At 37.0% G+C, this 18,755-nt stretch overlaps 1 protein-coding gene across 1 annotated transcript; it reads left to right on the forward strand.

The window, feature by feature from the left end:
• Nucleotides 1–12,017: 12,017 nt before the first annotated feature.
• Nucleotides 12,018–12,938, forward strand: LOC113027378 (GTPase IMAP family member 7-like). Its single transcript, XM_026176993.1, has 2 exons — nt 12,018–12,045; nt 12,119–12,938. The coding sequence occupies exons 1-2, from the start codon at nt 12,018–12,020 to the stop codon at nt 12,859–12,861; spliced, it is 771 nt and encodes a 256-aa protein (XP_026032778.1). The 3' UTR covers nt 12,862–12,938.
• Nucleotides 12,939–18,755: the final 5,817 nt, after the last annotated feature.

An 18,755-nucleotide genomic window follows, 5' to 3' on the forward strand; every position in this document is an offset into this window, starting at 1 on the left:
TACTTAGCCTTGTAGTTTATATAAAAGGGTAAGTTATGCATTCATTATTAAGTAATAGTAAAGTTATGATTATGTTTGTTTAAGAAATAATTCATTACCTAAAATTACTTTTAGACAAATTATATTTATACCTAATATCCAGGTGTTCCCACAAAATTAAGTCTGTGGCCTATTGAAGCTTCCTCATTATCAGTAAACTGTTTCTGAGATGCACTTTCATCAGTAACTCAGAGCCACTGCCTATTGTTGTTATTTCAGTATTAGCAGGAAGCAGTATCTGCTCTCTATGACTTGGCGCGGCCATTGAGCAACACTATCTTTACCACATATGTTTCTGAAATTGTCAAACTAACCTACTGTGTTGAAAGAAATGTTGAAAGAAATAGCAAACACCTAAGAAATTGTACAGTGAACATTCCAGTGGGCTGAGACTAATCCAGACAGATGGTTTACTAACTTAGAAGCATATTCTATTTTCTTGCTATGCATAATATCAGGATCGATTTGGTTTCATCAGCTGTTTATGCAACATTTTTTATTAGGTAAAAAAACATAATTTCAACCATTGCTTTCTGACAAATATAACAAAGACTTTAAAGTGTTGGCTAATAATGGTCTATTATTTTATAGCTAGCTGATGATGTGATGTTTGATTAACTTTTGCAAACATTCTTTTTTCTAGTTCAGGCACTCCTTCTGACAGTTTTAGCAAAATATTCATACACAGTTACATGTCCATTGCAAAATAAAGCAGTACGGTTAACAGTACCTTTTCACTGATGGTAGTAGTAATCATAAATGAATGTGTTCATGAGCAAGAGTACAGGTAGCAGTGGCAGTTTATTGCACAGAAACAAGAAAAAAAAAGAACAGTGAGAAAATTAATGCCAAATGATAATGTATATATTGATGACTTTTTTTCTACAATATTACATTCATTGCACATTCAGAGGAGAAACTGAATGTATGTTTAAATTGACAAACACCTGCAAATTACAAACGGCCACGTGTCACCTTTGTCCTCTGAATAATAACTTTTATTTGTGTTTAGCCTATTTATTCTGTATGCTATTGGTACATTTATTGTTTTGTAAAACAAGCTATCATTAGAATACCAGATGCCCATGCATTTTTAGAAGGCGGCTTTGGCCTGAAAGATCCATTTAGGGACTAGAGAGGAATTCACTGAGCTAGAGAAAAAGCACTGAGGTAGATGTGATATTGGGGTGATCGTGGCTCAAGAGTTGGGAGTTCGCCTTGTAATTGGAAGGTTGCCGGTTCGAGCCCCAGCTTGGACAGTCTCGGTCGTTGTGTCCTTGGGCAAGACACTTCACCCGTTGCCTACTGGTTGGTTGTCAGTGGGCTCGGTGGCGCCAGTGTCCGGCAGCCTCGCCTCTGTCAGTGCGCCCCAGGGTGGCTGTGGCTACAATGTAGCTTGCCATCACCAGTGTGTGAATGTGTGTGTGAATGGGTGGATGACTGGATATGTAAAGTGCTTTGGGGTCCTTAGGGACTAGAAAAGCGCTATATAAATACACGCCATATGGAAGGGATAACAGTCAGATCTAATGAAATTTGAATTATCAGGCTCCAAACATAAAAAGCTGCAACTTTTCATATGATGATACAGTGGAAAGTAGAAGTTTGAAGCTTCTATTTTTTCAGTTTGTTTTCACTTCCCCAATGCGCATTTCAGCAAAAACTCGAGAACACACTAATGAGCCAGTAATGGAATAAGTAGAATATATTATAGCTTTAACATGTGTTAAGGCTATGTGAGTGTGTTGTATAATTTATTTTTCACTGCATTTCCTGTTTGAAGTCTTTTGTGTTGTCCAAACATCAGTCACAGAAAAAAATAAGTAAATAAAATCAAAAATGTATTCAATTTATTCATAAACATTTAATCTGTATGTTGCTTAGGAACCACTTTAATTTCACAGCAAGCTCTCCTCAGCATGTTTCTAAGTCTTTTAAAGTTAGTCTTTATAACTGACTGCACTATTTCATATACATACATAAGAGCTAGAGGTTGTATCACCAACTTTGGCAGTCTGATGAAAAATTATAAATTGTTTACTAATGTCCTTTCAGTTTGGCTAAATATTCAAGATGAAACAAAATGGCAAATCATGATATCTAGGTTTAATGTAAAATTAGTTCACATGCCAGCAGAAAATTGCACTTCACACCCCTGAATCAGCAGTAGCTAGAATAAAGGGCACTGTGAATGTGGTTTTGAGTTTAAAAAGCTTTCTTCACGAAATTTATCAAAGAGCTCCCTGACTTGTTTAGTATCCTTGGAGTTGTTATTGAATACATGGTAACGATTGTTACAAGATTTCACAATGTGCTTGAGACAACTCCTGTTGCCGATAAACTGATCCACTGTGCCTTTCAAATCATCTCCATGTGTAAATAGGACAATTGTGTTTTTCCTGATTTTCCAGCCAAGCTTGTCTTCCAGTTTCTCTAATATTCCTATTTCACCATCTGTGAACCTGCCCAACTGTATCACAAGTAACACTACACACTGCCCTTCCTGACAGTACCTCTTACACTCTTCTACTTGTGCCTCCTCTATAGGTTTATCTTCATAAAAGAAGTCTGGGGTGTCGACCAGTCTAACTTTTGTTCCACATATCTCGATTATTTTGTCCTTACACTTGGTGGTGATTGGTATGGAGCTTGGCTTGGCTTCAAAACCCTGGCCTTTGTCCTTGTGGTGCTTCCCAGCAGCCAGGATGGTGTTTGCAGTCGCACTCTTCCCAGTCCCAGTTTGTCCCAGCAGAATGATGTTAAATATGATGTCTTCCTTTGCATCACTGCCCCTCTCAACTGAAAGTAAATGCTAGATTATTTCATCAATAGTTTCCAATAGTGTTGGTTTTCAACCTCTGGGTGCCAATATGTCAGCTTTAAATAAAATGCAGAAAATTTAGATCTCCAAGCTTTGTTATGTTTAAGTTGTCTTACTTATGACCACTTTAAAATTAGATTTTTTTAACTGTATTTTCTAAAACAATATACATCAAATATCAGTTTATATGATCTCACTTTCAGAATTAGATGTAGTTTTCTGAAGCACACCCTTGTTTCTTCCAGGTCCTTTTCCTCTTGGCCGGTCAGTCTGCTCTGAGATGGATGTACTGTGATTCCTGGCTCCTGATTGATTGGTATTTTATCATGAAAGCAAGTTTATCTTGTCTAAACATATCACATATGATGAAAAAATTGCACTTATTTACACAGGGTGATCACAAGTTCTCAAAAAGACATAAAATGTCTTATAAAAGTATTAAATTACTCACTTTATTATTATTCAATTTAAATGTAATTAAAATGTTTTTAGTCATGTTGTGCAAATATTATTTAAATGGTCTCTTGTTTCTTTCATTTTGAGATGATATGTTTCGTGGATTTCTGAGGCATACCCTTTTCTTGTACAGCTGCTTCTTCTGCAGGTAGGACAGTCTGTTCTGAGCTGGATGTACTTTGATTACTGACTCCTGAAGAAAAGAAGATACTTTTATCTTATTGCAACATTATGTTCAGAAACCTCAACATACTCGTTATTCACAAACAGACATGTTTGGTAATGTAAGTTATTTAAAAAGTATGAGAACATCATGAACTATAGATAATAAAATAAAGACGACTAGCTGGACTTAAATGGCTTAACATAGGTTGGCTGTAGGATCTTCAAAACTTAAAACATCTCAACTACACATTTACTAACAAACATCAATATGAGATTTTTTTGTCACTGAGAATTATAGATAACACAACAGATACAGTTTATGGTGAAAAAATAGTAGTGTTATACAAAATAAAGAGCAAACTACTCACTTCCTATTATTTTGAGATTAAATATATTGTTTTTGTTTTAAGCATACCCTTTTCTTGCACAAGTGCCTTTTCTGCTGGTTTGGTAGTCTGCTCTGAGCTGGGTGTATTTTCATTATTTGCTCCTGAGGAAAAAGTGGATAATACATACTTCTATCACAGTACAATATGTTCAGAATCTCAGCACATTTGTTATTTCTAAGCAGGTTTGGTAACATTAGCTACACATGCACATAAGGTTTTCACACAGTCATTTTATAAATAAAATAAAGAGATATTTTATACATATAATTAAAAACATTTAAATGGCTTACACAGTAAGTGTTAAAAATGTAACAAAAGCATTAAATTGTCTGGAATTTGTTTACATTGGTCATAAACGTGTTAGTCATGTACAGATATTTAAATTGACTCATTTTCTGTCATTTTGAGATAAAATGTTTTGTGGATTTCTGAAGCATACCCTTCTCTTGTACAGTTGCTTCTTCTGCAGTTGGGACAGTCTGTTCTGAACTGGATGTACTTTGAGTACTGACTCCTGAAGAACAGTGGATAATGCATACTTTTGTCTTATTACAACAATATGTTCAGAAACCTCCGCGTACCTGTTATTCATAAACAGATATGTTTGTTCATGTAAGTTAATTATAAATATCAGAAGGTTTCTACATCATAAAAAATAGAGATGAGTAGCTGTCCTTAAGTGGCTTATATAGGATAATTGTACGTTCCTCAATACTTACAAATCTGGACTACACATTTACTAAAAAACACAAGTATGAAAAGGTTTTGTCATTGGGAATTGTATATAACACAACAGATATGCAACCCAAATTCCAGAACCTCTTTAAATTTGAACAAAATGAAAACTAAGATTCTTTCAAATTACACGAACCAGTATGATGAAAAAAGTCTCTTTTTCAAACTTGTTTTATTAGTTTTAATCTTTTAACTTTATGCATCAAGAAAAATTGAAATTATAGGCAACAGTCTTTGACTTGAAGAATTTGTTTAACATTTAAACCTATATTTGCTGCATATTCCAGCATATAAAATAAAAACAGTGTTTTGTGTTTATACTCACTCTTTCAAATAGATGCAAGTAAAACACAGCAGTAAATAAATAAAATCAAAGATTCATTAAATCTATTTTCACCTGTTTAGCAGGAGTGGGGTGGGTGGAGGTTTTGCCTGGGGTTGCAGTGGTTATGTCAGTGGGGGATCCGGAGTTTCTCTGTGAATTTCACATTCCCGTGGCAGCGTGCCCGGTACTTGCTCAGATTTGAAGTTTCATTTTTTGCTGCAGAAAGAAGTTTTCTTCCCACGCAGAGTGTACAGCGGATGTTAATGTCCCTTTTTACGAAATTAAACTCAAAGTAATGTCAGTACTTCCAAGCTTAAACGCTGCATGGTCGTACTCTCTCCCGCACTCCGTATCATCCATTGTTGATCTACACATGTCTATTGCTGCCACGGACGTTGCACGTTCGTACATCATTGTCATGAAACACTCTCACAAACAAAATCACGGTTTAGTAACGCAGCATGCTTACGGAAAAGTAAGAGTATTTTAACCTCCTAGGACCTGACGTTCACGTACAGTGGGGCAAAAAAGTATTTAGTCAGCCACCGATTGTGCAAGTTCCCCCACTTAAAATGATGACAGAGGTCAGTAATTTGCACCAGAGGTACACTTCAACTGTGAGAGACAGAATGTGAAAAAAAAATCCATGAATTCACATGCTAGGATTTGTAAAGAATTTATTCGTAAATTAGGGTGGAAAATAAGTATTTGGTCACCTCAAACAAGGAAAATCTCTGGCTCTCACAGACCTGTAACGTCTTCTGTAAGAAGCTTTTCTGTCCCCCACTCGTTACCTGTATGAATGGCACCTGTTTGAACTCATCATCTGTATAAAAGACACCTGTCCACAGCCTCAAACAGTCAGACTCCAAACTCCGCCATGGCCAAGACCAAGGAGCTTTCGAAGGACACCAGGAAAAGTATTGTAGACCTGCACCAGACTGGGAAGAGTGAATCTACAATAGGCAAGCAGCTTGGTGTGAAAAAATCAACTGTGGGAGCAATCATCAGAAAATGGAAGACATACAAGACCACTGATAATCTCCCTCGATCTGGGGCTCCACACAAGATCTCATCCCGTGGGGTCAAAATGATCATGAGAACGGTGAGCAAAGATCCCAGAACCACACGGAGGGACCTGGTGAATGACCTGCAGAGAGCTGGGACCAAAGTAACAAAGGTCACCATCAGTAACACACTACAACGGCAGGGAATCAAATCCCGCAGTGCCAGACGTGTTCTGCTGCTGAAGCCAGTGCATGTCCAGGCCCGTCTGAAGTTTGCCAGAGAGCACATGGATGATACAGCAGAGGATTGGGAGAATGTCATGTGGTCAGATGAAACCAAAGTAGAACTTTTTGGTGTAGACTCAACTCGTCGTGTTTGGAGGAAGAAGAATACTGAGTTGCATCCCAAGAACACCATACCTACTGTGAAGCATGGGGGTGGAAACATCATGCTATGGGGCTGTTTTTCTGCCAAGGGGACAGGACGACTGATCCATGTTAAGGACAGAATGAATGGGGCCATGTATCGTGAGATTTTGAGCCAAAACCTCCTTCCATCAGTGAGAACTTTGAAGATGAAACGAGGCTGGGTCTTCCAACATGACAATGATCCAAAACACACCGCCCGGGCAACAAAGGAGTGGCTCCGTAAGAAGCATTTGAAAGTCCTGGAGTGGCCTAGCCAGTCTCCAGACCTCAACCCCATAGAAAATCTGTGGCGGGAGTTGAAAGTCCGTGTTGCTCGGCGACAGCCCCAAAACATCACTGCTCTCGAGAAGATCTGCATGGAGGAATGGGCCGAAATACCAGCTACTGTGTGTGCAAACCTGGTAAAGACCTATAGTAAACGTTTGACCTCTGTTATTGCCAACAAAGGTTATGTTACAAAGTATTGAGTTGTATTTTTGTTATTGACCAAATACTTATTTTCCACCCTGATTTACGAATAAATTCTTTACAAATCCTACCATGTGGATTCATGGATTTTTTTTTCACATTCTGTCTCTCACAGTTGAAGTGTACCTCTGGTGCAAATTACTGACCTCTGTCATCATTTTAGGTGAGGGAACTTGCACAATCGGTGGCTGACTAAATACTTTTTTGCCCCACTGTATGTGGACATCACATTTTGGTTTATTTAGACCAAAATACTCAATTTTGCTCTACAAGGACCTGATATCCACTTACGAGGACATTATACAGCTACTGTTATATCGACATTTTAAATGAATATCCTGATATGTGGATCTCATTTTTCTTAGAAACAAAAATCAGGTAAAAAAAAATTCTGGTAATTCTTTGTTTTTACATTCATTGGGCCCCAATATGGCCAAATATCAAAAAGAAATTAAAAATGCATGCTGTGGAAGAGTTCAGGTCTTAATTTCTTTTTTGAAATAGTAATCCTTTAGTATACTCATTAAAAAAGTAATCGTATTACAGTAATGTGTTACTTTTAATGCATTACGGCCCATCTCTGTTCACAACAGAACATAAATAACATAAAGGTTTAAACTGAGAAATTGTACAACTTTATCCAACAAATGAGGTCATTTCAGAAGCCTGCTACATCTCCCAAAAATGTTGGCATGGGGCAAAAAATGGCTGACAAGTCAAGGAAGTTCAAAAAGGTCTAAGGAGCTTGGACAGAAAAGCGTCTGGATTTCAAGTTTCTTGAGGACGTTTAACCTCTCATCCTTCTTCAGTTCTGAAGTTCAAATAGATTAAACTGGGAGAATACCTAGCAAGTAATTAACTTAACTGATATCAGGTAACATGTAATATGATTAGTTATAAGGGATGTCTTAGGGCAGAGGCTCCAGTCTGTCAAATAGTGCTTGTAAAGATTGTGGATACTTCAAAAACAATGCTCCTCAACATCAAATTGGAAAGGCTTTGCAAGTCTCACTCTCATGCAGTACATAATATAATCAAAAGATTTAGAGAAACTGGATTTCTCTAAGGGACAAGGCCAGAGACTATTGAATGCCTGTGGTCTTCGGGCCCTAAAACAACACTACATCACATCATTTCTTTGCAAGCTCCTTTGACTACATCACTCATCGGCATGTGTGTCACTGACATTACTAAATGGGCCCAGGAATGCTTCCAGAAACCACTGTCAGTTAACAAAATCCGCCGTGCCATCTACACATGCCAACTTAAGCTCTATCACGCAAAAAGGAAGCCATATTCAAACATAGTCCGGAAGCATTGCATGTCCTGTGGGTCCAGAGTCATTTGAAATGGACTGTTTCAAAGTTTGCTTTGGTTAGACGAGTCCATTTGACATGCTTGTTGGTAATCACCAGCATGTCCTCTGGGCTAAAGAGGAGGGAGACCTTCCAGTATGTTATTAGCACTGAGTTCAAAAGTCAGCAACTCTGATGTTGTGGGGGTGCATAAGTTCATATGATATGAGCAGGTTGGATGTATTGGAAGGAACTAGGAATGCAAAAAGATACATAGGTTTTAGAGCAACATATGCTCCCCTCGAGATGACATCTATTTCAGAGAAAGCCTTGTGTATTTTAGCAGGACAAATGCAATGCAATGCAAAAGTGCATTTGTTGTCCTGTGAGCTGCCTATCTCACAAGCTGTTAACTCTCAGAAACTTGTCTTCTAATTGAGTTGTGGCTTTGGGTCTGCCAGACCTCTTCCTGTCAGAGTTTGCCCTACTTTCTGAGAGCCTTTTGATGGTGAAGAGGAAACTGTACTCACTGACACCTTGACTGTATTTGCAATTTTTCTGTAGGAAAGACCTACATTTTCAAATGTTATGATGGTCTGTCTCTCTTCCACTGTTATTGCCATTTTGTGCTCACTGAAAAAGGCCTTTTTGTATAATTCTGAAATGTACATTATTTTTCAGTTTTGGGTAACCTTGAACGACTTGAATTGCAATAAATTAATAACTGCAATAACTGGAAAAATTGGGGTGTTCTAAAACGTTTGACCAGTAGTGTATATCAGACAAAAATGGGACCCAACACCAAAACTCATAACCTCGATGCCCAGACGTCTTCAAACTTTTGAAAAGAAGAGAAGATGCTACACCATGGTAATAATGCCCCTGTCCCAACTGTGGCAAGTATCAAATTTGAAATTAGCAAATTTTGTGCATAAAATTGTAAAACTAAACAGTTTGAACATTTATTATGTTACTTATGTTCTGTTACACAACTTCCCAGCTTTTCTGGAATTTAGGTTATAGTTTATGGTGAAAAACTAAAACTGTTACCCAAAGTAAAGAACAAACTGTCAGTCTCACTTCCTATTACTTTGAGGTTAAATATATTGTGGTTTTCTGAAGCATACCTTTGTCTTGTACATGTGCTTTTTCTGCCGGTGTGGTAGGCTGCTCTGAGCTGGGTGTATTCTGATTAGTTGCTCCTGAGGAAAAATGAATAATGCTTACTTTTGTCATAGTACAACAATATGTTCAGAAACCTCAGTGTACCCTCAGTGTATTCTTTTGCAGAATGTTTGATAGTTAATTATAAATATGAGAAGGTTTTGTCGTCATGAACAGTAGATAATAAACTAGAGATCACTAGCTGGACTTAAATGGTTCACATAGGACAATTTGTAGGATCTTCAATACTTTAAAAATCTAAACTACACAGCCATCCATCATCCATGCACCCATTCTCTTCCGCTTATCCTTGTCAGGGTTGTGGAGGAGCTGGGGCCTATCCTGGATACCATAGGGTGAGAGGCGGGGACACCCTGGACAGGTCGCCAGCCTGACTCTGGGCTAACATAGAGAGACAACCATTTGCACTCACATTCACTAAAAATATAAATATGAAAAGGTTTTGTCATTGGGAGTTGTAGATGACGCAACAGATATAGCTTATGCTGAAAAAATGCGGCAGGTGAGGCAGTCTGCTCTGAGCTGGTGTATTTTGATGAGTTGCTCCAGAGGAAAAGTGGGTAATATGTGGAAAAGTGGATAAAATTATATCACAGTACAACAATATGTTGAGGGCCTCAGCTGACTTGGTATTAATAAGCAGACATATTTGGCAATGTTAGCTAAACATACACATAATGTTTGTAATAAAAATAAATATGAAAAAAATGAAACTTTGATATTGTGGTCTACAATACAATAGAAGTGTCGTACAAGAACGCATATAATTAAAACGGCTCTGAAAATGTCTTATGCAGAGTGAGCACTGGTTCTTAAAAAGCCACAAAAATAGCACTAAACTGTCTTTAACTCAGTTCCCGATCTCACATCTTGCCTTTCATACCTTTGTCCTGTCCAGGTGCCTCTGCTGGTGGGGCAGTCTGCTCTGAGATGGATGTGCTTTGATTCCTGGCTTCTGAGGAAAAATTCATAATGCATAATTTTTAAAGCATCACATTATGAAACATATTTAAATAATGTTTTGAAATCTAACCAAATACTTTTTTTTCTAATTCACTCTGAAAAAAATCTATTTTATTTAACTTTCATTATACCGGTATACCTGTTGCAAAAATAAGAAAATTAGTACTATGACTGTTTTCAATAGTCAGTAATAGAATGGATTGATTACTTTGTGAGTGTACTTTCACTTTATAATTTAATAAAAACAAGTCAGTTTTATAACATATATTGAATTTACAAACTCACCTTTGCTCCCAGGATTATAAGGTAGAACCTTTGTGTTTCTGGAAGAGTAATTGTGACCATTGTATTTACAAAGCAAATGACAAAACATAAAAAATATATTTGCGTATAATCACACTTCACCATGTCATTTCAGAGCATGTAGTGTGGACTAATAAAACACCTAATCCTTGACCAGAACCATTTTAATGTTAAATGAAAAGAACAAAATTTAAATGCAATGCAGAAAATCTGCCTGAAGTGTCATAGTATTGTGTCATTATATTATGTAAGCTGGAAACACCACCAAACCTCAGCAGTGCAAGAAATGGATGAGACTTGTTTAACATAACCTAAAGTATGTTTTATATTTTATTATTTTAACATTATGGCATTTCAACTAAATAAAAATGATTTCGTGACTTCTTCCACCTTTGATGGATACCCTCATTAGAGGAAACAGAAGCTAACTGTTAATACAATTAGACTTGTTATTCAAATGCAGTATATTACAGATAGGAAGAAAATGAAGTTTTTACCTTGTGTGTTTCAGATCATTTTTCCGCTGTTCCACAACATCCTTACTGCAGCTTTTGTAGTCAAACCGGAATGACTTGCGGCATAAACACCATTTTTCATCTACAATTTCCATCTGGATATAGAACATTTGTTTCACATTCTCCAGTAAACCACGGCTCTTTTGGTTTTCTAAGATTATAACTAAACTTTGTGTGACATTGGCTCCAAAGATATCTTGAAGTTTAAGTATTTGAGCCCGAACATTATCTTCTTGGTCGTTTTCTGCATCGATTGCCAGTATGAACAGATCAGGCCCAGGATCAGAAAGTGCCATGAAATCAATAATCAGCTTGTCGTGTTGATGACATTTTTCAAAAAAATCAGGAGTGCTGATGATTCTGTACAAGTCATTCTCTCTCTCAACAAAGTTGTTCACATTTGTCATTGCAGGGTTGGTTCCTTTGAGAATTATATTATCAATCTTTCTCACAAAATCAGCTTTCTCTCCAAACAGAGCGATGGTAAATTTGTCAGGACATTCTGTAGGAAAACAGAACAAATAAGTTACTCTTAAAACACTGCAAAAATGCAGGAACGGTTAAATCTGTTTGTGTTTTATGTTATTTTCAAATAAACACGTGATACTTGGTCCCAATACGGGTATCTCAAGGTCAGAAATTCATTATCACATTATTACACCAGCAAATGATTCATAAATGTGATGAACTTTGACAAGAAGTAATAAACTAAATAACTGTCACTTACGAGAAGGCTCAGGAGAATTCATCTTGGCAAATATTTAATGAAGAGTGCTGTGGGTTTCAGCAGCGTCTCTCAACTTGCTTTGAAATAGGTCAGACTCATGCTGATATAGGCTGAGAATTAGCTCCACCCTCTGGGCGGAGTGCACACTAAAACTGTGGAGTGCTGCTTAGATTTCATTCTCCAAACACACTAGAGATGGGCAACAGCGACTCAATCCCTAAAGGTGTAAAAGATGCTTTAAATGAGATTTTCAACTAAATTTGGGTTTCTAACTAAACATTTTTTTCTTTCTGCAGGTAATCCTCTGAGGATAGTGATCATTGGGAAAACGGGTGTTGGGAAAAGTGCTGCTGCCAACACGATTGTGGGAAAAGAGCTTTTTGAGTCTGAAGTGAGTTCAGAGTCGGTGACGGCGACCTGTGCAAGAGAACGAGTTAAACACTGCAAGAGAGTGATCCATGTGGTCGATACCCCTGGCTTTCTGGATACATCTAAACGTGCAGATGACATAAAGAAAGAAATTGCAAAATCCATTCAGATGAGCTCTCCAGGCCCTCATGTTTTCCTGCTGGTCCTTCAGATTGGCCGGTTTACCAAAGAAGAAAACAACTGTGTGCAAGCCCTGGAGGAACTCTTTGGACCTGAGGCATCAAACTACATGATGATTCTGTTTACTCATGGTGATGACCTGACTCACGAGAAAACAACCATACATCAGTATTTGACAAGAAACAGCCATCCTAAACTCAAAGAGTTGCTGAATCGATGTGGTAATAGATACCATGTTTTCAACAACATGAATAAGAAGAGAACTCAGGTGGTTGAGCTGATCAAGAAGATTGATGACATGGTGGCAGCAAATGGAGGATCACACTACACTGATGAAATGTTTGAGAAGGCACAGACGATTCTGCAGCAAGAAGATAAAGACACACCTGAAAAGCTTTTAAAGAACGCTCCCTTCATGTTGGAACTGCAGCGAAAAGTCCTCCTGTTTCAGAAAGTGTTGGCTAATGCAAAGGGCTGGGCTGATGACTAGGACCATGCTAGCTATTCTTGTGAGTTGATAATATGTCTGTAAGGTGAACAAACAGCTCTTAATTCCCATCTTTAGTAATCACAGTGGCTTTTTTTGCACAGCAAAATTGAATAAGCTGTGAGATTTAAGGTGACATGCTGTCTTATGCCTTTTATTCTCTGTATAATAGTGTTTGCACATCTGGCATATTTTCTTTCCTCTTGATGTCATTGTTGTTCCACATCATTGCATTTTGTTTTTTTCTTAAATTTTACACACTGTCCCAAAATTTATTTTGAATTAGGGTTGAAAGTAAAATGTCAGTTAAATTGCAAAAGGCCTCCTGTCTTACTTTTTTACCTACACACACAAACAAATGTGGCCAATAAACAAGAGATGAAACTATGAAATCAGTATGCTTTAAGAATGGGGAGTTTTGTTTCTGAAATTGTACAAGCCGGTATAGGAAAATCTCAATTTAATTTTATTTCCAAAACAAAAGTCTCCAGTTATTTTAAAGAAACTAACAGGATGCTCTGAAATATCTCAGATACCTGCCATTTATGCCAGGTCTGGTGAGGCACATGGCATGGCAGGAGGAGATTGAGGGCCCAAATGCAGGCACACGGAGATGAGGGTGGATGATAACAAAAAACAAGCTTTTATTGCCAGCTGTACAAAACCTACAAACAGGAGGAACTGAGGAAACTAACTAAAACCTGGGCAGGGAAAATAAGCATAAACACATAACCTGAGGATAGAGACCCGAAGCAAGGGACAAGGTACCAGGAAACGCAGGGAAAGCTGATGGAGGAAACACAGGGGCAACACGGAGGAAGGCACACAAACGGTCCGATGAGGAACAGGGAGAAGCACACATTATAAATACACACAGAGGGACGCGAGGACGGAGCAAACAGGAGCAATACTCAAAACACTGAACACAGGACACGAGACTATCAAAGTCAAACATCAAATACATGAACATAGAGACAAGGATGACAAGAGCCACAGAAACACCTAAACACTAGAAATCATAACCAATAACCAGAACTTACCTAATGCGATGAATATTAAATAATCAGTATCAAAAACTTCTTTTTTTTTAGCCAAGGTCTTTAAATGTAACTTTTTAGTATCAAGCAATACACAGTTTCCTATTCTCCAGAAATGTAATTGGATTGATCACAACATGATTACTAACTAGAATAAACTATTGCTATTAAGAGAACTGTGCTACCTTTGGAGTTCCACAGAGTTTTGTGGGACTGGATATGTTCCTCGGTAAACATAATTTCCATGGGACTATTTTAGGAAACTCTGTATACACTTCAGTAGCTATTCAGATGAAAGCAAATTATATTTATCTACATAGAAAAATCACAAATGAGCAGAGTTTTGCATTTGGACCCCAAAACTATATTTTTAGCCATTTAGCCATCCAGATTAAAGCAATATTTTAGTCTGGATGGCATTAGCTTGGATTCCAGTAAAACGGAGAGGAATCTCAGCCGTCATAGGGTCAATAGCACAGGAAGTGCTGACTATGTTTTATGAAATAAACCCTTTACGTCCTGGGTTATTTCATTTTTCTTTCAGGAGGAATTTCCCCAAATCCGATCAGTAACAACTATTATTCAATCCGGTAAACGAGCAAACCTTACATCTCCCTTTGCTTTCTAGTGTGTGATTTCTGAGTGTGATTTTAAAAACAGATTTTAAAGGATTTGAAAATTGTGATTCTGTTTAATTGTTTATGTAAATAACAGAGTAAATAACATAATAATAATAATAATAATAATAATAATAATAACAACAACAACAACAACAACAAAAGTTATAAAGTTTTTATTTGTGACTTTACCAAATTCAATGCAACAAAACTGAAGTAGCATAAATCTATGTCCATTTTAGTCCTCGTAATGGAGGTTTCCAGTAGTAGTAGTTGTACATGAATTTTCAATTTACCTCTATCTGGGAATCTCAAAAAACCCCCAAAACAATTCACTCTCTCAACACACCCTCTCACTATTACAACAAAGTAAGGTCCAAGAGAAAAACATGATGGTTAGTATACGGTGGTTTTATATGTACCGATCTGTTATCTGGAACTTAGTTTGCTACATGTTTGTAGTAACCTAGTAAGAACTGAATCTCACTTCTAACCCTCAGAAAAACTCAGGATTACCTCACTAATCCCCAATATTGCTTCATCATGCAGACTTGATGAGGCTAAGTGTGGCTGTGTTTTTTTTCTAACAACTTCTGAAGTAACAAACTCATTATTCAGAATGTTCAGTCTTTCATCTTTCTTTTCAAACTTCTGAAAACTGCAAGAAGAAGCTAAAACAGGACGAGACATGAAGTGACCGTTTAAAATCAGTTAATTTACACGAGGACAGCAAGTCCAGGCAACTCACAGGCCTGTTCCCTGTGGTAGATTAAGTTGTCTCATTGGAAGGTTGGAGCTCCAATCCCTGGCTGCTACAGTCTGCATGCTCAATATCCTTGGGCAAGATATTGAACCCCAAGTGGCTCTCTGATGCTTCCATGGGTGTGTGAATGTTAGATAGAAAACACTTAGAAAAAGCACGTAGAAAAAGCATAAAAATGGGCTTGTATGAAATGATGTGAATGAGGCAAGTTGTATAAAGTGCCTTGAGTGCTCAGGTAGAGCAGAAAAACGTTATATAAGAACCAGTCCAATTAGATAAAAGTAGATCCAAAATAGTGTTTCAGCTGCAGAAGTCTGTTGTTACAGTTTAACTTTTTTTACAGTTAGATGGAAACCACTAAGACTTTGATCTCTGAATAAAAAAACAAAACTGTTCTCAGTTGATTGATTGTTCACCAGGGTGCTTAGTCTTACTGCAATAAATTAAATATGGCACTATGATAAAATTACCTGACTACCACTTTTTTATGAGACTTTATGAGACTTCTTGCTTATCTTTATTACTGTCAAAGAGAGAAGTAAAGGTAATCAGTACAAGAGTATGACAACAACAGAGCGTGTCATGTTTTTATATTCAAGTCAGAGTCTCTTTGGCATCTATCCACATGGAGGTAAAAGTTAACGGGAAATATTACCAGAACTCATTGCAAAAATGTTTTTTACTAGTACTTTTTAGAAGAAACATGCCTTATGAAAACAAACTCAAAACCAAATGTAAAATATGTACCAATGGGCTTTTTAAAGAAAAAAAAAATTGTAAGACAAATTAATATCTACTTCATTTCCATTTCTAGTCCTTTAACATCTAATGACTTTTAATGTTTAATGTTTCCTTATCACCATTTTGCTTTTTGGAACCCACTGCCTGTTGTCTCAGTACTTATCGTATAGAGACAATGGCCAACGTTTCACTTTGGCTTAAAAATCTGATCCAGTTGTTTAAAAATCTGATCTCTTGCCAGATGATGGCATGTGTAATAATGACGAAAGTCTGAAAGAAGGAGGAAACTCTTGTAACATACATAAGCATACTATTCATAAGGCACTATGGTGCAAACCATAAGCATATGACTTAGTTTTTTACTGATTCATAAATATCAAAACCCATCTTTTTTCCTTTAAATCCTGCTCTTATGCTCTTCTCTAACTCCTTTCTGACTCTTTCAGGATTGTTAAGAGTTTTGAACAATGAACGAAGTCTGGAATGGACTAAAACTCAGGCCTCATGGCAGACAGTTGATGGCAGACAGTTGATGGCAGACAGTTGGTGTTGCAGCAAGTACTCTAGTCTGAGCTCTGTGGACCAACAGCTGATGTCGTTCCATCATGATGTCTGTTATGGTTTTATGGTTTTATTCCTTAGTCTCATGAATGCAAAAAAGCAGCCATAAGATGGTGGTATGAGAAGATTGGTCAGAATTTAAGTTGCTATCAGCTATAAAATGCTTCCAATTTATTGAATAACAATTAACAGGTAAAAATCAGAAGAAGACTGAAAATTCCAAAGGAAAATAAACTGAAAAACAAGTAAGTGGATAATTTTGATTTTAAAAAATGGATGCTTTAACCATAATATTAATAAAAAGCCTAAAACCGATGAGCTTGCATGTAGCTGGACGTCTCTATATGGAGTATGTAATAAAGGTTTATCACTTTTATTCCTGTAAAATCAAAAGTCTCTTTGGTTTCCATCCAGCTACAGATAAAAACCAGGAAACAGAACTTACAGTAAAGCATTTTGATAAAGTCAACTTCCTTCTGAAAAAACATTTCATTGGAAGAGAAACTCAGAAGCAACTAAGTTTAGATCAAAAAGAGCTTATTTTATATTATATGTGTGATTGTCACTTAACTGTGGAATGAGATTGGAACGGAACCTGTTACATCTGTACCAGCATAAAAGGCAGATATGAGTAAGATACGGCAAACAATTAGCTGATGAAAAATATCCTTGATAATTGGTATTACTATTGAAGTTGCACTGATGTTCATTTGAAAACATTTTTTGTTTTTGACATGCTACTGATGATCTGAATCTTGTGTTCAGTTGCTTGTACAGTGTGACAGTCTTATTTTTTGTGATTGTTACAATGCTATAATCTAAATACCAGTGGCAAATTTAAACTCAATATGAGCTATACAAACATTTCCCTCACAAAAATTGCCACTGTACATACACTTTTCCTGCATTTTCCAGTTGTTTGCTTAAAGCAAATCTAAAGGAGGGATTTGGAAATGCCCCTATTTTTACTATTGCCCCCAGCAGCCATATTAGACAAAGTGTGCTTCTTCCACGATGCTGTGATGTTTTCCTTCAAATATTCCTACAAACAAATAAGTCTGAATCTTTAGTCTTTAAATATAAAGTTTTAAATGAGCTGGACTAGATATGTTACGTATTTTTAAATGTGTGGTGAACTGCTGTAAAACAGCCTGTTTCAGTTTAAGAGTTGTTTTCAACAGATTGCATGCTCAAAAAGAATATGTTTTGTCTCACTCCCATTTCTTCCCAACCTTGTTTTGATTTTTTTGATTGATTTTGATTTTGATTTTTTGTTGATTTTTTGTTGTTGCCATTTTTCAAGTGATCTTAAACTTTTGATTGGGACTGTATGCTGGCTTATATTTTGATCAGATTTAGGTGATTGTCCAACTGTATTACCATCAGTAACCCCATATAAATCATGGTTCTGTGTTTAACAAGTACAACAATATTGTTGTTGTAATCATCATACACATATTTAACATTATGTGTATGATGAATTGACAACACAGTTTTTATCTTTCTGCATTCCTTCAGACACACACAAAACTGGGTTGAAGGTTGAAGCTAGCTCATGTGCACAAACACACCACCACAAAACTCAGACATTAGAACAATCATTTCTACTGCTCAAAATACATTTCTCATTCATATATTGATCAAACTTATATTTTGATTAGTCTTTGATTAAGAATTAAAATGCTTTATTATTAGGAACTAGAGAAAAGCTCTGTTTTAGCACTTTGATCATATTTAGTCACATAAGGCTGGATATCAAGACCTTTTAACCTCTCTTAGCTGTGCAGAGATAGCGAGGGGGGACTTCAATCTCTTTCTACCCCAGGTCTCAAGACAGTTATTATAATTGTCGTTGTCCCAGATTTTAATGACATTTCCTCTTGTGGTATTAATAAAGGTATCTTATCTTATCTTTAAGGCCTATTAGGAGTGTCCATAAGAGGGTCTTGGCTTTGGAGTTGATGTCACACCGCAGTGCATTGTGGGATCGCGCCGCCATGTTAGAAGGCCACGAATCAAAACAAACACACTTGGAAGCTGGACTGCCAGAACCATGCTTAAAATCAGCACAAAAGACAAAGGGCTGTATCGCGACCGATTGCGCCCAGATGCCAAGAGATGGTACTTGGAAAAAATAGCGTGCATCGGTAATGTGGACTCGTATAAAAAAAGGCAGTG

The sequence above is a fragment of the Astatotilapia calliptera genome, chromosome 7 (genome assembly GCF_900246225.1).
Source record: "Astatotilapia calliptera chromosome 7, fAstCal1.2, whole genome shotgun sequence".
NCBI classification, from domain to species: domain Eukaryota; kingdom Metazoa; phylum Chordata; class Actinopteri; order Cichliformes; family Cichlidae; genus Astatotilapia; species Astatotilapia calliptera.